Source organism: Dromiciops gliroides, chromosome 4 (genome assembly GCF_019393635.1).
Source record: "Dromiciops gliroides isolate mDroGli1 chromosome 4, mDroGli1.pri, whole genome shotgun sequence".
Classification (NCBI taxonomy): Eukaryota; Metazoa; Chordata; class Mammalia; order Microbiotheria; family Microbiotheriidae; genus Dromiciops; species Dromiciops gliroides.
This window is the reverse complement of record NC_057864.1, coordinates 226,372,978-226,396,441: the sequence shown is the minus strand read 5'-3', so window position 1 is coordinate 226,396,441 and position 23,464 is coordinate 226,372,978. Positions and strand designations below refer to the sequence as shown.

The window sequence follows — 23,464 nt, the reverse complement described above, 5'->3', positions numbered from 1 at the left end:
TTGAGTGCTCTCTAGTGGTCATAGGTGATATTGCATTCTTAAAGATAGCTTAGACCTATATACCTTTTCAGGTCAGGGAGGAGAAATTTTAAATAAAATGACACTTGATGACTAACTCAGATATAGTCACACTTTGAGTCACTCCAAATCAACTTGGCTAGATTTGAATGCACGTGACAGCCATCCCTGTATGTGTAAGGTAGGTAGCAATAAGCAAAGCGTCACATAAGGAAGCAAGGTTGGGAATTAGATATCTATATTGATTACAATGCCTTGAACTGAGTAACTATTAAGATTGACACCTACTCTCATCTCTAAGGTTTTCAAATTATTGTAGAAAGAGCAATTATTAATGAAATCACATATTCAGAACCTACAATGTAATTTGGGTATAGACGGGAGTGGTGAATCATGGCGTCTCAGATTTAGGAGGACTATTTAATTTAACTTCTTATCTGAAGCATAAAACCCTTCTACAGAATTCCTAACAAGTCTTCACTTGAATTCTCACAGTCATGGGGCACCTCCTACATCTTAAGGCATCCCATATTAGACAGTTCTAATAATTAATGGAAGTTCTTTATGTTGTTTTGAACTGAAATCTGTCTCCCCGTAACTTTTATCAATCGTAGTTTTCTTTTGGGGCCAAACAATTAGTCAGCAGACACTTATTAAGTGCCTATTGTTACACAGGAACTGGGGACACAAAGATAAAAATTAAACAACCTCGAGAGTTTGCATTCTATAATGGAACATGTTAATAGAAAATTGGAAAAGTGGAAAAGTGAAAAATTACTTTTTGAATCAGATAAGGCCATTCTGCATGAAATAATCTGGCTAAATTTACTAAGAAATGTCATTTGGGAGATTATTTTATCATTAAATAATCATGTTATAAGTGGTATTCTGATTTTCTTTGTAAACCCTATAGGGTCAAATATCAGTCTAGGTTCAAGTCAAAACATTTGTCTCCCACTCTTGCACTCAATCTCAGCCTCTTTTTGTTTTCCTCTTGGATTCTCATAATTTATCAACAGAGGATGTGCTATATATGTAACAGGGTTAAAAAGATGAACCCTACTTATAATTTCATTACAGGAGTCAACCAACCTATTTATAGAATGTAAGCCTATCCCTTTTCTTGTTCTCATGTAAGAGTATATTTCTCTATAGTAAGAGAAATAGAATCATAGAATCAAAATTGAAAGGTTCTCAGAGCATACAGTACCTGAAAAGGCCAATGCTCCTTACAAGGTCCCTGACAAGCAGTTGCCAAACATCTGTTTCAAGAATTCAATTATAGGAAACTAGTTACTTCCCTGGGCTTTGATTATTAAGGTTTTTCTTAGATGCAGCCAAAATTGGCCCTTCTGTGACTTGAACTCATTGCTTTTAGTTCTCTTCTCTACAATTAGTCAAAACAAGTCAAAATTCTCTCCTTCATGACAAAATATTTGAAGATAGGTATCATTTGTCTTCTTTTCACTCCCCATTCTCCTTTCCCAAGGGAAAACCCAGGCTAAATGTTCTCATTTCATGCACACGATCTTCACCATTTTCCTATTCTGAACATACCCTAGTCTATTAATGTCCTTCCTAAAATGTAGCACCAGAAAGAACACCCTATTCCATGCGCTGTCTTACCAGATCAAAATACACCTTCCTCTAGACACTAGGAATGGATATTTTTGTAAAAATTTTTTGGTTGTAGCCACCAAAATGTGAGTGAAATGCCAGTAGAGAATTATGAGTGTGGCAGTGCTTAGCCTCAGATATAACTTCTGGTTAAAGGGATTGAATCTATGCATTGATTTCTAGCAGTCAGTGGGGCATAAGGGGCATAAGTGCTGACCTCAGAGGCAGGAAGACCTGGGTTCAAGTTCTGCTTCTGAAGCATACTAACTCTGTGACAATGGGCAAATCATTGACAGAGGGAAAGTGCAGACAAATCAGAATATGGAGTTTCCACAGTGGGAATTTTCTAGAATAATGAAATCTTACTACCTTACCTCTAAAAATGTATTGGCTGGAGATTGTCTTATAGATTCTCTCAGAGAAAGGAATTGAGTTACTCTACTTTGGAATTGACTGCGATTATTTCATATTATATAACACACTGTTAGTATGGAATAGGGAGTTCTAAAAAGTGGTTGGTGATTACTTGGGATTTTACATAATGACAAAATTCCCTCTCTCCTTTGCCACAACACATAGATAGACTTCTATTGTATTGCCCACATAATATCTTTCTTCTTTTTTTAATAGTCACCAAAACTTATACCTTCAGATCATCCAGATTTGATGGAAGAGGACCCAGCTTGAGAGAGGAAATGCCAGTTTGTCCAGAAAAAGTGGTTTTGGCAGGAGACAAAGGAGTATTACTTATGGAAACTGATGAGTTTGGATTTCTTATCAGCTCTTCACTGGATTCCCTAAAAATAGATAATGGGACATTCGGATAACTGCATAGTTTAATTGGCACACAGTGAGTATTTAATAAATGCTTGTTGGTTAATTAATCAGGTAGGCAGCATAGTTTTCATTTAGATTCTTCACTAACAATTTAGGTTCTGGCTTGTCCATAATCCAGTAGAGAAAAATTTAGAAGCTTGAATTGCTATTCAAGAATTAGGTATATTTTCTCTTATGAAATAGGAAATAATGGACAGGGGAGAAATTATTTTATCTTAATTTTACAGAGAGCTAATGACCAAATTTGAAATTAGATCTGGTTTTGAATTTGTTGGTCAACCCATTCAATTGTACTGCTCTTGAATATAGTATGTCAAGTGCTTAGATAACTTTTCCTTCTCTCCCAAACTATAATTCAAATCAAAAGAAATTAGAAACATTTTTTTCTTTTCCATGTGAAGTTTCCCATCACTCTCTTTGCTCCAAATACAGGTGTTACCTTGTCTTACTAATATATGTTTTCTGAAAAGTCAGGCCACCAACTGACTTTCATAAAATTAAAACCATAATTTAAATGTAAATGCCTGTTATTTAAAGAAATTCTATTATGTAACTTTTTTGTTTAAGAAAGAATCCATTTGGGGGCAGCTAGATGGCACAGTGGTTAAGCACCATCCCTGGATTCAGGAGTACCTGAGTTCAAATCCGACCTCAGACACTTGACACTTACTAGCTGTGTGACCCTGGGCAAGTCACTTAACCCCCATTGCCTGCCAAAAAAAAAAAAGAAAAAAGAAAAAGAAAAAAAAAAGAAAGAATCCATTTGTGATGTAATGCCCTAAGTTTCTTTGTTTTATAAGTTCATATTTTACATATTGGTTTTTCTTGGAGCTGGGCATGATGGTATTATAAATTTGCTCCTTTATTTCTAACAGAACTCTTGGAGAAGAGTTGTATTTGTTCCATTAAGGTCAACACTTTTCTGAAGTAAAGGTATTCCCTTCCCTATTCAACTTCTTTCCCCCTATCTTTTAGAGTTTTGATTGTTTTGAAAGGAGTCTAGAAATAAAATTTCTCCTGACTTCTTAATCTTCTCCTTCCTTTTATTTCTTAATGCAACTTTAATTTCTATTCACTACCACTTCTCTTGTCAGCTCATGTGACTTAACAATTGTCATAATAGATTAGGGTTGTAGGGGAGGAAGACCAAAATGCAGATTGCTCAACCAACAAGCTACAGAAGACAATAAAATATAATCCTTGTCCTCAAAAAGGTTAAAATTTGCAAAGGGGAACATACACTGGCATGTTTCATTCTAGGTCACTGGTTTGGTGGAATGAGCTATCTCTGTACACCCAGAACTTCCTGGCCTGAGGTATAGCTTTCCTTAAGCTATCACTTTTATACTTATCATCACTTCTATCCAGACATACATCCCCTGCTGTCCTTGAAGTTCATGGTTTGGTCTCAGTGCCCTGGTATCAGATATTATAGTGTCTCCTCTCAAGGACCTTACAATCAAGTTGGAAAGACAAAACTGACACAATAGAAGATGGTGTATAACCAGATACAGAATAACAAAAGGCACCATACAATCAATGGCTAAGTGATATGCAAGAGACAATAAGTCAAGTGACATAGAAGTGGGAGATTGTAATGAATTCATAAACTACCCATTGCCTTCAACCATGCCTCATAAATTGACTCACTTTAAGTGCCCTTGATGATTCCCTGGGTAGCTGAATCTTTGTTGCTGTTGCTGTTGGCTGAGGATTTGTAGTTGTAGGAAAAGCTGTTGTTGCTGCAGAAGCCTTGCATAGGCAGAGTCCATGGGCGGAGGGGACTTTTCTGCCTTTTGGTCAGGTGGAATGTACTGGTGATATTTCAGTTTCTTCACCTTTGGTTTGGTGTCCTTTGGCTTTTTGTGGCGGTTCTTGCTGTCACTAAAGGCCTTAGACTGCAAGGGAGATTGAAAAACAGCATAAGAATTAGCAGAGAGACAAGAGAATAAGGTGATGGCCATGGAAAATGTGATGGGAGAAGTCTCTTTGCAAGCATGTTCTTGAATTACAAGAACAAAATGCAGAAACATAAACTGGGCTCATGGCTTTTGGGAGATATGTCCTTCTACTGAGAATGGGTCACACTGAATCATCACTCTCAATATCTACAATTAAAAACAAAAACAAAAAAAAGTCCCTTATTGTGTGGGGAATGGGTTGAGAGCTCTGGTCAGCATGTAACTCCCCAAGCTGAAAGATGAGAGGAAGAAAGAGCACCTTTTATGACTTAAATGACAAAGAATGTACACACCATAGCCAGAATTTGCCATTTAATAATAGCTGACATTTTTTATAATGTTTTAAACTTTATAATTTACATATATTATTTCACTAGATGCTAACAAAAAAACACCCTATGAAACAGGTATTGTAACTATTATTATTCCCACTTTACAGGTAAAGAAAAAGAGATTCAGGGGCAGCTACATGGTTCAGTGGATAAAGCACTGGCCCTGGATTCAGGAGGACAAATCTGGCCTCAGACATTTGACACTAGCTGTGTGACCCCGTGTAAGTCATTTAGCCCTCATTGCCCCCACCACCACCACCACCAACAACAACAACAAAAAAAAAAAAAGAAAAAAAGAAAAGAAAAGAAAAGAAAAAGAGATTCAAGGACATTAAATATCAGAAGCAAGATTTCCCTGTCCATATAGCACAGTGGAAAAAACAACAACACTGGTTTGAGTCAGAGGATCTGGGTTTAAATGTTGCCCCTGTGGGAGCTTAGTTAAATTACTTAAAATCCATGAGCTTTATTTTCCTTATTTGTAAAAATTACAGGGTTAGGTCAGATGACCTCTGAGGTTCCTTCCAGCTCTAGGAGCCTATGACTGCCAGTCCACTACTAAATCATGCTGGCTTTACATGAAACCTACACTGAGACTTAGGTACATGTTACTGTCTATAAGGTAACTGTAAGGTAAAGTATCCCTGTAGCAGGATTTAGTCAACCTAAAATAGAGTAAAGGAAAAATCTGAAAGTGGTAATTTAAAAATGTTATGAAAGTACATTGAATGAGAAATGTTGTTGATATAATGACAAAGGCCAACAGGGTAGTGGGAATCTCAGTAAAGCAAAAGGAGAGTTGGATAGTAATTTTGTTCATGTTTTCCTAGCACTATCTGGGGAAGACTTTTCCTAATCAGTAGATATGAAAATTCCAGTCTACTTCATAGGTAGTATAATAATGATATTATCTCATGCATATATGTTAATTTTTGAAATTTGCAAAGTAATTTTATTCACAACAACATAAAGTCAATAATATTAGCATCACCCTCATTTTACAGGTAAAGAAAAAAACTTGAAGTGTACAGTAGTTTATATGATTTTTCCCATAATCACAGAGCTGGTAAATAGTAGAGATGAGATTTAAACCCAAAGCTTTTACCAGGATCCTTTCTAATATTCTATGCTAATATTCTATGAGAATGACAGACCCAACAGTCAGTCAACAAGGATTATGAGTCAGGCACTATGCTAAATGCTAGGAATACAAATTTAAGCAGAAAGAATGACAGTCCTTGCCTTCAAGGAGCTTATTTTTTAATAGGGGAAGGCAAAGAAGAAAATACATAAAAGGAAGCTTTAAAAGAAGAGGAGGAAGGAGAAAAGGGCTAGAGAAGGAGAGAGAGAGAGAGAGAGAGAGAGAGAGAGAGAGAGAGAGAGAGAGGAAGGAAATAAAAGGAGAAGGGAAGGAGAGGGGAAACAAAGGTACCTAGGAATAAATACAATAAACAATAATGTTAGCTAACATTTATATAATACTTACTATGTGCCAGGAGCTGTGCTAAGTGCTTTAAAATTATCTTATTTGATCCTCACAATAACTCTGGGTGGTAGCTGCTATTATCTCCATTTAACAGATGAAGAAACTGAGGAAAATAGAAGTGAAATGACTTGCCAAGGGTCACCCAGTTAATAAGTGTCAAAGGCTAGATTCGACAGCAGGTCTGTAGTTAGGGAGACCTAAGTTCAAATCTGATCTCAGACACATGATAGCTGTGTTGACTCTGGGCAAATCATTTAACCCTGTTTGTATCAGTTTCCTCATCTATAAAATGAGCCAGAGAAGGAAAAGGAATCACAAAGTGTTGAACACAACTGAAAAATGACTAAACAACAAAAACAAACTTCCTAATTTCAGGCCCTGTGCTTCATCCACTTTACTACCTTGTAAAGGATTGGGGGAATAGTTGAAAAAGTCCAAAGTGCAGCCTGCTGAGTGATAAGACACCACCAGACTAGACACATTAATTAAATGGAGGTCCTATGAGGAGCCATCCAATTAGAGAGAGAAGTAGCAGGTGGCAGAGGATATTTCCAATATGTGAATTCCCAGGTTGGAGAAAGTGAGCTTTCAGGATAAAGAGATTTCTGGGGCATGGTAAAGGAAATCTAGATTGTAGTCAGGAGAGGAATTCCATTGACCTCTCTTAACAGTCAACCCATTAGAGGACTAACCTGAAGATGAAGCATCTTATTTTTTCCCCATGATTGTCCCAATGGGGGAGTTTCAAGGAATTAACTTTTAGGAGAATTTTTGTCATGTTGTAGCTCCCAGTTCTGTCCTATTCCTCTCTAACTCTGCTCCAGATGATAAATACATAGACTGGGTTGGGAATGAGAATTATTGTCCTACTGAATTCAGGAACAAATACATATTTGAGATAGGGAGTATAGAAAGGGTATTTTTCTTCATGTTCTTTGAATAAGAGGCAGATGTGGTATGGTAGATAGAGATCTACCATATGGGTTTTTGTCTTTCCTCTGAAATACATTGGCTGCACATCTCTGGAAAATCCACAAGACCTTTCAGTGCTCAGACAATTTTGAGTATAACTAAATTAATAGAGTTAGTCCAATCTCTATCTTCAAATAAATGAATCTTTGCTATTCAAATGCTTCTAACAATCAACCCTATTCACATGAGACAGTGGAGAAAAATTTTCCTTGTGGGCATAGAAGAATGGTAGCTTTGTCAAAACTTTCTACCTCTCTCCAGCCATTTTGGAAAGCATTTTGGTATTTTCCCTTTTGACCCAGCAATATCACAGATCAAAGATTTTGGGAAAGGATACACATGCACAAATATGTTTATAGTAGTTCTTTTTGTGGTAAAACAACATCAATGACAACAACAACAACTGAAAACGAGGAGATGTCTATCAGTTGGGGAATGGCTAAACACATATATGAGGGCAATGGAATATCATTTTACTGTAAGAAATGGTGAATGGTACATAGAAAGACTTTTATGAACATATTGAGAGTGAAATGAACAGAACCTAGAGGACAATTTGATCAACACAATGACCTATCCTGACTTACCAATCTTAGATCTTCACTTTAGGATATGCCCATGTCTACCTTTGTACCCTTACTGGCATCATTGTTCCAAACTAAAATGTCCTCTCTACTACATTATACTTTATACATTATCCTTTAATGCCCAACTGAAGCTCCACTAGTTCTAGTGCCTGCTAGAGCTATTAACTCTAGTACCTATAATGGAATTACATATGTAACAAGAGTTGCACAGTATGCTTAGGATGTATAGCAATTGACATTACTGGAGGAAATAGCCATTTCAGTGAGATCACAGATCCAAATGAATATTTGAGTGGTTCTAGGAGATGCTTTAAGAATGCCTTATGTTGGGGCAGCTAGGTGGCACAGTGAATAAAGCACCAGTCCTAGATTCAGGAGGACCTGAGTTCAAATCTGGCCTCAGACACTTGATACTAGCTGTGTGACCCTAGGCAAGTCATTTAACCCTCATTGCCCCATAAAGAACAAAACAAACAAACAAAAACAGACACAAACACAGAAAAAGAATGCCCTATGTTTGTTTACATGAAAAATATATAACTCTAGATAAAATTCATCCACCTTACTAATTCCAATGGCATCTATCTACATTTTTTGAATCATACTGCATAATCTTTTAAGAGCGAAATAAAGAGCAAACTTTAATAAAAGGAAGAATATTAATTGGGGAGATCAAGGCAAATTGACTCAACATTCAGGCAGCTTCTGTGCAACCTAGAATCCAGAAAGCCTATCCTGAATCACAGGAAGAAACAGATTGAGCAGCTATTGTCTAACCACAGAAGAGCCACATTAGGAAACAGGGCCAAGGCAGCACTTGGGAAGCAAATCAATGGGGGTCTTGTAGGAAGCATCCTACCAGAACAATCAATAATACTTGGTGAGGGTTTGTCAGGGTCACTCACACCAAGGGATAAAATCAACTCTGAGTTCAAGATTGTGCAAAGAGAAAGAAAAAAAGAAGACTCCAAGACCAAAAGTCAAATAAAGTAATTAAGACAGAGTTCAAACCCAGTAATTTCTATAAAAGGTGGGGCTTAGTCATTGCAACTATATAAAGGACAAAGCAAAGCCTACTCATGCCATTCAAGAGTATGGAAGGGAACAGAATATCTCCAAACACAAAGTCCCCAACCCAGAAACTGAGGCTAGGTATATGAATAAACAGAAGGGAATACAATGAAGAACTACCTTGGATTGAGAGAAGTCCAAGAGATAAACCCAGAAGGAAAGAGTAACTCCCCAGCAAATCCAAGCAGAACTTCAGAGAAAAGAATGCCCTGGCCACAGGGACTACAAAATTAACTGGAAGAAATGAAAGAAGAGACACAAAATATAATATTAAAGGAAATAATAGCTAGAGAAGAAAGAATGAGAATGAGAATTAATAGCTTAGGAAAGATGGTATGAACCTTACACATGAAATTAGCCAAATAGAAAATAATAACTCCATGAAACAATATTGTTGTTGTTCAGTCATTTCAGTCATGTCTGACTCTTCATGATTCCATTTGGAGTTCTCTTGGCGAAGATACTGGAGTGTTTTTCCATTTCCTTCTTCATTTCATTTTACAGATGAGGAACTAAGTCAAAGAGAGTTAAGTGACTTGCCCAGGTCACACAACTAGTAAATGTCTGAGACCAGATTTGAACTCACAAAGAAGAGTCTTCTTGACTCCAGGCCTGCATTCTATCCACTATGATACCTAGCTATCTGTCATGAAATAAACAATACTTTTTTAAAAAATCAAAATAGTGAAGAAGAAAGAAGATACCTACCAACAAAAATTGATCTATAAATCATGCCAACGAGGGTTTAAGTATCATCAAACTACTTGAAAATAATAAAAAACAAAATGGAATATAATATTTCAAAAAATAATAAATATAAGCTGTCCAGATCTATTAGAACCAGAGGGCAAAGTGAAAATAGAAAAAAGATCCACTTGTCACTTTCTGAAACTCCAAAATTAAAAATAAAAAATCCAGAGTGTCTAGGTCAAAGAAAAAAATTCAGCAAGCACCTAAAGAGAAATAGTTCAAGAAACAAGGAGATAGTCAGCATCATACAAGAGTTTATATTTGTCTTGATAAAGAAGAGAACTTGTAATATGATCATTGAAAAAGTAAAAGATAAAGTCTTACAATCAAGAATAACTTATCTGACAAAATTGAATATAATGTGATTATGGAAGGAGGTTGCGGGTGGGTGAGAGCTGGACCTTTAATGAAATAGAAAACTTCCAAGCATTTCTTATGAAAATGTCAGAACTGATTAGAAACTTTAAAAACTTTAAAATGCAAAAACAGGAGTCAAGGGAAACTTGCCCCAGAGTTAAAACCTCACAGGTTTGTTGTGAGAATAAAATGGTCGCATAACCCCCTCTAATCAAAAAATGCCAGTCACTTCCTGTTGCTTTGAGGAGCAAATACAAAATGCTCTGTTTGGTGTCCAAAATCCTTTCCAAGTTTTCTTATATCTTATTCCCTGAACACATATTCTTCAGACCAGTGGCACTGGCCTTCTGGCTATTCCATGAACAAGACATTCCATCTCTTGGCTATCGACATTTTCTCTGGGTGCCCCCCATGCCTGGAACACTCTCCTCCTCCTCTCCTACTACTGACTTCCTTGGCTTCCCTTTAAGTCATAACTAAAATCCCACCTTCTACAGGAAGCCATCTCTAACCCCTCTTAATTCTAGTACTTTCCCTCTTCTTGCCATTTCTTATTTATCTTGTATATGTAATGATTGGAATGATGCCACCTACTGGAGACTTGCTGTGGGAAAGCTCTACCATGAGGAAATGCCTCAGAGACATTGTGGCTTTTCCTTGGCATCAGGAAATGACGTTTGCTCATGGGTGCTGTCTATCAAGGCTACCAGACAATCAACTTGAGGAGCCTCCTATTTTCTGGGAGGAGACAGGAAGGAGGAGAGGGAGCCTGCGCGGAGAGCTCTTGGGCTTTTTGGGTTCCTGACTGGATGGTGGCGGCGGCAGAAGACTTCACAGGAAATTTGAGGAAAGATAGGAATGCCAGGCTGTTGGAATTCTGTTCTCAATCTTTTTCTTTCTATTTTCCAATAAACCCTTAAAAACCTAAACTTGTTTTATCAGTGATTTTAGTCAGTTTCCCCCAAAACTGGGGGAACAGATTAGAATCCACATTTAGAATCTTAAATTACACATATATAACTTGTATAATCATGCAAAACAAAATCCCATATTGGTCATGAGGAAAGGAAAGGAAAGAATAGGAAGAGGAAGAGGAAAAGGAAAATGAAGAGGAAAAGCGTACAGGGAAGGGAAGGGGAAGCTAAGAAAAGGAGAAGGGAAGAAAACATAACTTAGAGGAAATAGATGAATACATATTAAACACAGAAATAGCCAGATTAACAAAAATAAAGACTATTCAAACAGCCCAATATTAGAAAAAGAAATTGAACAGGCCATAAATACAACTCCCCTCCTCCCCAAACAAACAAAAAAACAAAAAGCAAAGCATCCCTCTAAGAGAAATGGCAAACCATTCCAGTATCTTGGCCAAGAAAACCCCAAATGGGGTCATAAAGAGTCATACACAGCTGAAATGACTCAAAAATCAACAAAATTTTAAATAAACTTTGAGGTTTTATCTCACACCCAAAGATTACAAAAGAAAAGAACAAATATTGGAATGGCTGAAGGAAAACACATACACTAGTTCACTTTTGGTAGCGCCATGAATTTTGGAACTATACCCCCAAAGTTTCTAAATTTTGTGTACTATTTGACCCCACTATACTATTACTATTCCACATATATACACACATATATAGCATACACACACACACACACACACACACACACACACACATATATATGTATGTATATATTTTTGTATAGAGCAACATCACACAAGGATATACCAAGGTAAGCTCCCAATTAATTACAGAGAGATAGGAAATGTAGCATCATTAGAATTAGAGGAGCAAGGGATGGACAAGGTTAGTAAAAGGACTTATTTTCACAAAAATATTCATAGCTACTTTGCTGTTGTTCAGTTGTTTCAGTCCTATTCTTTGTGACCCCATTTGGCACTTTCTTGGCAGATACTGAAGTGGTTTGTCATTTCCTTTTCAAACTCATTTTACAAAAGAGAAAACTGAGGAAAACAGGGTTAAATGACTTCCCTAAGTCCATACAGCTTGTACATGTCTGAGACCAGATTTGAACTCAGGAAGATGAGTTTTCCTGACTCCAAGCCCTATGTACTATGTCATCACCTAGCTATAATGGCAAGCAGATAAACTAGAAATGACCTATATGTGTAGCATAAATTATAGCACTATAGATCTGGAGCTGGAAGAGAATTTGGAGGCTACCTAGCATAATCCCTTTGTTTTACAAATGAGGGAACTGAGGTCCAGCAGGGCTAACACAAACCATCTAGCAATTAAACTACAGTTTAATTGCAATTGAACAAATTCTTGCATATTATGTCATGTTGAGAACCTATGATTTTTAACAGTGTGATAATTCTTTGTCTATGAGATCATGACATTTTTATAATTTACAAACTTAAGAGAGTTGCTAGAGACTCAGAGAGGTTAATATGGCCTATTAATATCCTGGAATATTGTGGTACCACAAAATGATAAATATGGAACACATTAGGAAAGGTGCAAAGATTTTTACATGGTAATGAATAGCAAAATCAGCACTATCAAAATTATATACATATTCATGAAAAGAAAGGAGAATGGAGAAAGGATAGAAAAGGGGAATAGAGAGAAAAGAAAGGAAAGGAGAGAAGAGGAGAAGAGATGAGAGAACAATGAAAATGGGTCCAAAATTGATGGAACTCAATGGTTTTGGAAGGGTCCCCAGAACAAAAACATTTTCTTTGATTTTTGTTGTCCTTAATTAATTTGGTTCTCTCTCTCTCTCTCTCTCTCTCTCTCTCTCTCTCTCTCTCTCTCTCTCTCTGCAGGCAAATGAGGGTTAAGTGACTTTCCCAGTGTCACACAGCTAGTAAATGTCAAGTGTCTGAGGCCAGATTTGAACTCAGGCCCTCCTGAATCTGAGGCCGGTGGTTTATCCACTGAGCCACCTAGCTGCCTCTATCTGCTTTTTCAAAGTCTAAAGATTTGTGGGTTAAGATTTATGTTTATTTTATTAGTTTTGTTAATGATTAAGTTCATAATTTTAAAAAAGTTATTTAACTATTTGTGGCAACTGAATTGATGGATTAAATTTGCGTTCAGGATAGTGACAGTCACACATACATCTGGAAAACATTAGGCTTTCCTAGTGAAAGCCAGCTAGGAATACTATCCCCTCAGAGCTGTACAGCTCTGCCATATGGCATTTTTGTTCTCCTTTCCTCCCAGGTTCAAATCCACAGAACTCAGTGACTACAATATGATAGACCAGCCTTAAATACCAACTCAGAGTCTCTGGGTTTCCTTGTTCTTTTTTGTTTTTGTTTTTAAATGCTATCTATAAATACTATCAAAGTGGAAGAGCAGCAGTTAATAACTCCCTTTCCCCTCTCCTGATCAATTGTTCAGCCTCTTTGACTAGAGGAACACTGAATTGTATTGACATCTTCCTTGACCACTTTATGTAACAGTAATCTTTTCCTCTTCTACTTGTACTATTTGTATCACTCATAAGCATTTAGCAAGTTGGTTACATTGAAATGAATTTAAGTATTTTTAGGAACTAGCCATGGTAATCATTTTACTGGATATAGTCAATACTGTTACTCTGCCATCCCATAGTTTTGCTAACTCCAATATCCAATAATGCAGACTTTTTTAGATTTAGTAGCTAATATGATACCTGTACTTTTCTGTACTCTTTCCTTGTGATTATATGCTATCTCAGGACCAAGGGAAATTGTTACCAGAAAGGATTAACTTTCATTTTTAGAAAGTATAAAATCATCCAATTTTTGTTGCAGCTCGATGGTTGTGAGGCAACAATCATTATTGTAAGTTAATTTTGTGTTATTTTATTTCCCCTTTTAGATTTTAATTTTGAAAAAAATTGGAATCTCCTGTCTCTTTGAGGACAAGTATCTTGTCTGATATTTCTATTTACTCTGCTCTTTGCACTCCACAAAACAGCACCTAGAATAGTGTCCCAAACATAATAGATGTTCAATAAAAATTTGTTGATGAACTGAGCACAACTACTCTCACCTCAACTACCCTCATCCCATGGTGAACCTAGCTATCTGCAGTAATGGAGAGTCAGTTGTATTGCTTAGCAAGTTCATATGGACCTACGGTTTACTTTCCAACTATACTGTACGTTCGCTTTTGACAGAGAGTCCTGGGTGCTATTCAATGGACTGAATGTGGGCACAGGAGAAATTTATCTCAGAATCATAGAGTCTTAGAAAGACCTTAGAGTATATGTAGTCCAACTCACATTCTCCTAACTTACAATATCCCTCATGAATTCAGACATGATTCAAAGAACTGGGCTCAGAACTTTAATACTTTACCCTGTGGGTTGAGTGTGACCCAACAGGTAGGTGGTGAGACTGGATTTAGTTGTTATTTGTATTTCTGTACCTTTACCACAGCAGGCACAGGGATGGGTGAGCTCAATGGGCCATTCACCTGCTTCATGTCGTCTGATTGGTTGATGGAGTGTGATACTGCTTCACTTCTATCATTTTCAGAGCCAGAAGTATGATCCTGAAATAAAATTTAATTTTTTTAGCAGGGAGGAAGAAATATAATGACATGTAATTGTAAAAACAGCTCCTATTTTCAGTTCTACTAACCTAATCCTAGTTCTCACATTTTTCCCCTAAGGAGTTTGCATTAGCCAGTATGGATATATTGCTACCTGAAAGCTATTGAACTCAAATGGATATAAAGGGAATTAGAGACACTGGATCTGGAGGATAGGAGAAGGGGAAAACACTAATTAGAGGAAAGAGGGTATTAGAAGAAAGGAAGCATATGCTTGTTTATGTATATTTGTGCATGTGTGACTTAATGGAGATGGAAGGGCTGACATGAGCCAGCTTAGAGTTGAGTAGTAGAAATGAGCTGTTCTCATGTTTGTTTAAATGTTTTTTGCCTGATTCACAAGTTTTGGATTCACTTCCTAAAAGTTAACTTTCTTGTTCTAAAGAACCAATACCTACATGGCATGGTTTATAGTGTAATGAGGGGGATAGAAAATCCTTCCACCCTTTCATCCTCATGTCCAACTTCTGAAATAGAGAGGATGACACTGGGGTTCCTTAGAATTTCCCACAGGCAGCTAGCTGTACCAAATCTGAAGTTATACTATAAAGCGGCAGTCATCAAAACTATTTGGTACTGGCTAAGAAATAGAGTGATGGGGGCAGCTAGGTGGCTCAGTGGATAAAGTACGGACCCTGGATTCAGGAGGACCTGAGTTCATATTTGGCCTCAGACACTTACTTACTAGCTGTGTGACCCTGGGCAAGTCACTTAACCCCAATTGCCTCACCAAAAACAAAAAAAAAAAGAAAAAGAAAGGAAGGAAGGAAGGAAGGAAGGAAGAAAGAAAGAAAGAAAGAAAGAAAGAAAGAAAGAAAGAAAGAAAGAAAGAAAGAAAGAAAGAAAGAAAGAAAGAAAGAAAGAAAGAAAGAAAGGAAGGAAGGAAGGAAGGAAGGAAGGAAGGAAGGAAGGAAGGAAGGAAGGAAGGAAGGAAGGAAGGAAGAAAGAAAGAAAGAAAGAAAGAAAGAAAGAAAGAAAGAAAGAAAGAAAGAAAGAAAGAAAGAAAGAAAGAAAGAAAGAAAGAAAGAAAGAAAGAAAGAAAGAAAGAAAGAAATAGTGGTAGATCAATGGAAAAGGTTAGGCACAGGAGACACAGTAGTAAATGACTATAGTAATCTACTGTTTGATAAATCCAAAGACTCCAGCTTCTGGGATAGGAACTTAGTATTTGACAAAAACTGCTGGGAAAACTGGAAGATAGTATGGCAGAAACTAGGCATAGATCAACATCTTACATCATATACTAAAATAAGGTCAAAATGGGTACATAATTTAGACATAAAGGGTGATACCCTAGCTACATTAAGGAGAGGAAGAAATAGTTTACCTCTCAGATCTATGGAGAGGAGAAGAATTTATGTCCAAACAAGAGATAAAGAATATTATGAAATACAAAATGGATGATTTTGATCACATTAAATTAAAAAGTTGTTGTACAAACAGAAGAAATGCAGTCGATATTAGAAGGGAAGCAGAAAGCTGGGAAATAATTTTTACAGCCAGTGTTTCTGATAAAGGCCTCATTTCTAAAATATATTGGGAACTAAATCAAATTTATAAAAATGCAAGTCATTCACCAATTGAGAAATGGTCAAAGGATATGAACAGGCAGTTTTCAGATGAAGACATCAAAGCTATCTATTGTCATATGAAAAAAATCTCTAAATAACTATTGATTAGAGAAATGCAAATGTACCACCTCACACCTATCAGATTAGCTTATATGACAAAAAAAGAAAATAATAAATGTTGGAAAAACTGTGGGAAAATTGGAACACTGATGCATTGTTGGTAGAGTTGTGAATTGATCCAACCATTCTGGAGAACAATTTGGAACTATGCCCAAAGGGTTATGGGAAGGTACAGACCCTTTGACTCAGTAATACCACTACTAGGTCTGTATCCCAAAGAGATCATAGAAAAGGGAAAAGGACCCACACGTACAAAAATATTTATAGCAGCTCTCTTTGTGGTGGCAAAGAATTGTCAATCAAGGGAAAGCACATCAATTGGGGAATGGCTGAACAAGTTGTGCTGTATTAATGTAATGGAATACTATTGTGCTGTAAGAAATGATGAGCAGACAGATTTCAGAAAAACCTTGAAAGACTTAAGTGGACAGATGCTGAGTGAAGTGAGCAGAACCAGGAGAACATTGTACATGGTAACAACATTGTGTGATGATCAACTGTGATAGTTTTAGCTTTTCTCAGCAGTGCAGTGATGCAAGACGATTCCAAAGAACTCATGATGGAAAATGTTTTCCACGTCCAGAAAAACGAACTGTGGGTTCTGAATGCAGATTGAACCATATTGTTTCTACTTTTGTTTTTGTTTTTTTTCTTTTGGGGGGGATTCTTCCCTTTTGTTCTGATTCCTCTTTCACAACATGACTAATGCAGAAATATGTTGAATGTGATTGTACATATATAACCTATGTTGGAATGCTTTCTGTCTTGAGGAGGCGGGAGAGAAGGGAGGGAGGGGGAAAATTTGGGACTAAAATTCTTATGAAAACAAATGTTGAAAACTACTTTTACATGTAACTGGAGATACTAAAATACTTTTATGATTAAAAAAAAAGAAAAAGAAAGAATTTCCCACAGGTGGTTGAAAGAACTTTTGTCTTTTCTCATTGTTCTCCGTGTTACAGGACTGAAGGATTCTGACCTTGACCTATCTATCTACTCCTTCTAGCTATCACATCATGAAGACAACTCACTTTGGGTACATTGAATATATCCCAATATTTTCATGTCACCTTATTCACTTCCTTGACCTTTATTATGATTCCTTAAATAATTTAATATTCATTCATTAATTTGTTAGTAACTTTGTGTTTGCAGGAGTTTATTCTCCTTTCAACAGTGAGAAAATGCTTGCCTAAATAAAAATAGACAGAACAGGTGTCTACAAAGAGAGTTATGGAGATAGGGAAATATCTTATTTCTTTTGGTGAATAAATAAAAGTGGTTAGTTATGGAAACAAGATGCTTGGCTCAAATTTTCCTTGTACTTTAATAATAACTATTGTTAAGTTTGAGCTGTAAGTCTTGTCCTCTAGGAGCTGTTTATTTTCTCCTAGGTATTATGCCTGTAATTCTGGTAGCTGCCGCCATGAGAATGGTACTATTTTGGGTTATGCTTGTGTGCAAAAATGGTTCTGTTTTCCCTATGAGTGTATAATCAGGAAAGAAAGGGAATAATATATATATATGTTATATTACAAATACTGATTAATGTCTAGTTTAAAAATTTATTAATAGGTGAAATAGTATAAAAATAGTGACTGGGACTCATAGTATGTATACTTATACTTTTTAGGTTATTTTTTGTTTAGTTATTTTTCATATTTGCTTTAACTTTAATAAGTTAGTGCCAAATACATGTAAGTCAAATACGTTCTTATACATGATTTGAATTTTGTTGCTATTTAATCTTGTCTTCATTTATATCACTTTGTACAATTTTCTTTTAGAGTTATTTCCTTTGTTATGCTTAAGCACATTCAAATTTTCCCATATTTTTTGAATTAGTATAATATAATATAATTAATATTCATTATTCTTTAAGATCAGTAATGTGCTATTATGATCTCATATAATATTATAAAATGGATATAACTATCACCCGTTTGTTGGGGAAAGAGTTTATTTCTAATTTTTTGCTAGTTTTAGATATATTAAATAAACACACATATTTGTGTATATATACATACACACATATTATATAGGTGTAGATATATAAGCTTAAACTATACAAAATCTTTTGGGACACCATATATTTGTTTTTGTTTAGTCATATCCAATTCTTCATGACCATAAATATGTATGTATATGTGTGAATATGTACATATACACATATATGGATATGGATAAAACAAATGGAAATTTTTTTGCTATCAATTATTTCAATGGAATATAGGTCAAGTAGTAAGACCAAATATAGTCACAGTAGTTGGAATGAAAAATTTTACATTGTCCTTACATAATTCCTTTGTTTTCCAAAATAACTAAAATCTCCATCAGCATTGAAGCTGTGTGTAACTCATACTTGCAGTGCCTCTACTGTGGATTCTTCTACTTATTCTCTGGTTTGATTTGATCATCCCAGCCTGTCTTCACATTGGTAGTACTAGGCTTCCAGAGAGGGATTACTGCCATGTGATATACGCAAATACTCTCAGGGTCCTAGTGCTAACCCTGTTGTGGAAGAATACACTCCTCTTGCTCCCCACTGCATCTCTAGAGTATCCAGTGGTGTGTTTCTATTTACACAAAATCAACTACTTTCAATGATGACAATCACATCTTAACAATAAGGTAAGAGTAATAATAATAATTATATAAAGTAAATACAGAAACAAATACATTTTGGTCCATATATAAGCCTGTATCATACTTAAAATATATTTAGTATCTGTCATGAAAAGGAGGCACACACAGAAACCTGGCAAAGAAAAACATGAGTGGGCACACATAGAAACCTGTCAGGGAAGAATAGGAGTAAGGAAAATCCATTGTTTCTCCCATTAGAATGAACTCCTTGAGATTCTTTATCCCTGGTGCTTAGCATAATGTCTGGCACGTAGTAAGTACTTAATAAATGCTTGTTGACTATGTAAATAATACTGGGATTTTTAATTCTTGTCTAATCTTTCTGCCTCAGTAAGTGCTCCTGGATTTGAATCCATGCTGCTAACTATGGATATCAACTAAACTTTTCTTGTTATTTGCTTTCTTCATCTGCATAATAGGGATACTATTTCCACTAATTACTTGAAAGTATTAGCATAGGAAAGTTAACTTGAAAGTTGTTAACTTTTAAGTGCTTTATGAGTATAATAAAACTATTTTCTGGCCATTCAGGAGTGTAGGATCAAGGGTCTATGGGATTTGTTTTTTGTCATGATAAAAATGATCTGTGAAATGTATAGGAAAAAATAGCTGTTTTAAATCACATCAAGAGAAATGGCAAAGGGACCTAAAATGAATTTTTTGACAGGTTTTTTTTTCAGCTGAGAGAGATTCTGGAATACTACTTTTTATGGTAAAGACCTGAATTTTGTTCATTTACCTGATTTGTTTCTGATGGGGCAGATGAAGAAGTTTCTTTGGCTTTTGTGTCAGGTGGGAAACTATTAGAACCCTGTGAGTCTTCACTTCGTGTATGTTCTGGAGAGAGTTCATCATTGCTGCTGTCCTCATCAAAGGCAAAAGCATCTGTTGATTTGGAGATGACTACATGGTTACCTATCAGAGAAAACATAAGAACTATTTAACCATTTACCAACTAAAGATGGCTCTTATTCTTACAAATTTATATCATTTCCTTATATATATTGGAAATTATATCTTTATCAAAGAAACTTGCTAACAAATTTTTCCCTAGTTACCTATTGCAATGCTTTGGTTTGTGAGAAAAAAAAAAACTTTCTAATTTTATGTAATCAAAATTATCCATTTTATCTTCTGTGATCCTTTCTATCCCCCTTCTTATCAATCAACCAAACATTAACATTTATTAATTGTCTCTTGTGGGATAGGCATCATACTAAGTGCTATTAAGAAAACAATTGGAGACAGCAATATTGTTTGATGAAGAACTGTGAATGATTTGACTATTCCCAACAATACGATGATCCAAGACAATCCCAAAGGACTACCGATGAAGCATACTATTCACCTCCAAAAAAAAAAAAACAACTGATATTGATGGAACGGACTGAAGCATGCTATTTTTCACTTTCTTTCATTTTTTTCTTTTAATCAAGTTTTCTTGTACAAAATGACAAATATGGTATATTCAATTGTTTACTACCTTGGGGAAAGAGGAGTGGAGAGACAAAAATTGGAACCCCAAACTATAAATAAAAGTGTTTATTATTAAAAAATAAAACAATAAAAGATGGTGCATGCCTTCATAGAGCTTACAATTCAATGGGATAAACAACATGTAAACAAACGAGGACAAAGCAATCTATATACAGGATAAAAAATGATTATAGAGGGAAGACACTAGAATTCAGAGGGTTTGGCAGGGGAAAATAGGACTTAAAGTTAGTCAGGGAGGTCAGTAATTGTTCATGAATTCTTCACCTACACATAGATCTTAAAATTAAGTTTCTCCACTTGGTTTATAGCTTCACCTTTTATGACCTTTTATACAGTAGCCATTTGGAACTCCTATTTGGTATATGGTGTGAGATGATGGTTTAAACTTAAGTTCTGACAGATTACTTTCAAGTTTTTACAACAGTTTTTGTCAAATAGTGAGTTTTCCCCCAGTAGCTGAGATCTTTGGGTTTATTGAAGAGAAAGCTACAGGGATAATTTATTTCTCTACATTGCATAACTAATATGTTCCACTGATCAAAATATTAATTTTTAAGGCAATACCAAATAATATTTAGGATTATGGCTTCATTATATAGTCTAAAATAATTGCTTAACACTTTTTTCATTATTTCCCTTTTGATTCTTGACCTTTTTATTCCTGAAGGTGGATTTTGTTATTTTTTTAGCTCTATAAATGAATCCTGCTGTATTTTGACAGATATATAGTTGAAAAAGTAAATTAATTTAGGTAACATTGTCACTTTTATTGTACTTACACAGCCTAAATCAGAGAAATGAATATCTTATTTAGGTCTATCTTTATTTTTGTGAAGAGTATTTTATAGTTTGTAAAGATTTCCTGCATGTGTAAATTCTGAATTTTGAATGATTTTTCTTTCTCTTCTTGCAGGGCTTTATTGGTAACATAAGAAATGCTAGTGATTTGTGTATACTTTATGTCCTGCAATTTTTCTGAATTCATTTTAATAAGTTTTATTTGATTCTCTAGGTTTCTATAAATCAGAGGCATCAAACATGCAGGATGTAAACCATATGCTTTCTACAACATTCCCAAGTGCCTCTTAATAAGATTAAAATGTTATTGGGAAACATTTAACAAAACAAAAGTACAATAAAATGTAAAACTATATTTTAAAAAACCAAGTCAATATGTGGCCTATAGAAATCCTTATGAATGCATTAGAAGATGTAATTGCTATTTGAGTTTGCTTTAAATACAACACAGAGCATCTCCAAAAGTGATCATTTTATTTCTTCTTTGCCTATGTTTATACACTCAATTTCTTTTTCTTATTTTATTACTGTACCTTGCACTATATCAAATAATACTGGTGACATTTGATATCCTTACTTTACCCCTAGTCTAGACAGGACTCTAGTTTATCTCCTTTAGTATATTTGCTGAGTTCTATTTACTTTCCTTTATATAAATTTGTCTTCTTATATTTCTCTGAATTCTTCACAATGATACCATTCAATCAATTTCACATTTCCCTCATTTAGCAGAAATCTCTACTTCTTTAATTTCTATATTTCTTTTGGGAACCTGGGTACTCCACAATCAGCTATAAAAGTTCATTTTCAAGGTAATAATATTTCACACTTGTGTAGTACTTACATTCAGATACATATTTTCATTTGGTTGTTACAACAACAACCCTGTGAGGTAAGCAGAACAGGTGATATTACTTAATTTTTTATCAATGAGGAAATCAAGGCTCAGGGAGATTTAAGGGAAGTGTCCTTGGTCACACAGTGGGCAAGTGGTGGAGCTTTGAACTTGGGGATTTGAACTCAGGCCCTCCTGAATCCAGGGCTGGTGCTTTATCCACTGAGCTAGCTAGCTGCCCCCCGTTTTTTAACTTCTAATCCTTTTTCTACTGCACACAAACAAAAGGTTTCTAATACAAAACAGATTGATAAAGGGTAGAGTGTGGAAGATGAATAAGAAATAATGCTAAAGATGGTATATATAATATATACATACATATTTAGAGCCCTCTCTTATATTTTATGTTGTGAAATTTTGTTTTTATAATGACTAAAATATGACAGCTACTGAATTTAGCTGTTTAAATATCCAAAAAAAGTGATATCGCTAAAAAAATCCCCACAACTCATTCAAGTAGTTCATGAAATTTTCTAAATCACAAATATCATTGTGGTTCCCATTTTCTCCTCGTGGATTCTGTTTTCTTCTGTATATTTGCCTCCATTTTGAGAATACTCCATGGTTTATGGGTACAGAGAACCTCCTTCATGGAACCCACTTCAAATATCATTAAATGTGGGGGTTGGCTTGTATGTGGAATGGGACTGACAAGCCACATTTGAATACAGCAATGCCCATATATGTCCATCAGAATTTTATTGCTAAATCTCATCTGGTTTATTGTCCAACTCCACAGTACAAAATGTGCTGAATACACATAACTATTCTAACTGCATTCCAGACATCATTCTTCTGTCACTAAAGGAATTTAGGTATTATCAGGAAGTTTTCCATTTCAGTATTCTACAGTCAAACTGAAAATAACTCGTGACTTCTTTGTGTAGATAAGACAACAAAGCTTTTACCCTAGTGATTGGAAAGTCAATGATGAAGCTAGAGTAACAAAATGGAATGTCTTACTCTTTTTTGTAATCTCTGTTCAGGGTCATTATTGATATCTCTTTGGCCTCCCTGATAAATAGGTATCAAATGGAAAAATAATGGCACTAAATATTTCTCTGCTCTATGACTTCTGAAATCCTTTTTTAATCTGTTAATTTTCTAAAAAAAAAAAAAAAGAAAGAAACTGGCTATTAGGACTAGCTGTTAGGTTTCTAGCCTCCTCCCGCTTTTTGTTCCACTTTTTTCAACCATTATGACCATGGGTTATCTTATTTTCCTTTTACTTCACTGAGTGTAATGGAAAGAACATTTACCTTAAGTTAAGAAAGACCTGAGTTTGAGTTCTAGTACTGTCATTTACTGGGGGTATAACCCTAGGCAACTCTCCTTTTTGAGCTTCAGTTTACCCATTGGAACAATGGATTAA

At 35.4% G+C, this 23,464-nt stretch overlaps 1 protein-coding gene across 1 annotated transcript in view; it reads right to left on the bottom strand.

Annotated features, from left to right (window-relative positions):
• MYOCD (myocardin) overlaps window positions 1-23,464 on the bottom strand; it is a 58,986-nt gene that overhangs the window by 10,547 nt on the left and 24,975 nt on the right. The window contains exons 3-6 of the mRNA XM_043963711.1: window positions 19,642-19,817; window positions 14,380-14,505; window positions 4,123-4,370; window positions 2,282-2,432 (exon numbers count right to left, since the gene is read on the bottom strand). Coding sequence (XP_043819646.1) covers window positions 2,282-2,432; window positions 4,123-4,370; window positions 14,380-14,505; window positions 19,642-19,817 — 701 coding nt within the window. The remainder of the gene's footprint in view (window positions 1-2,281; window positions 2,433-4,122; window positions 4,371-14,379; window positions 14,506-19,641; window positions 19,818-23,464) is intronic.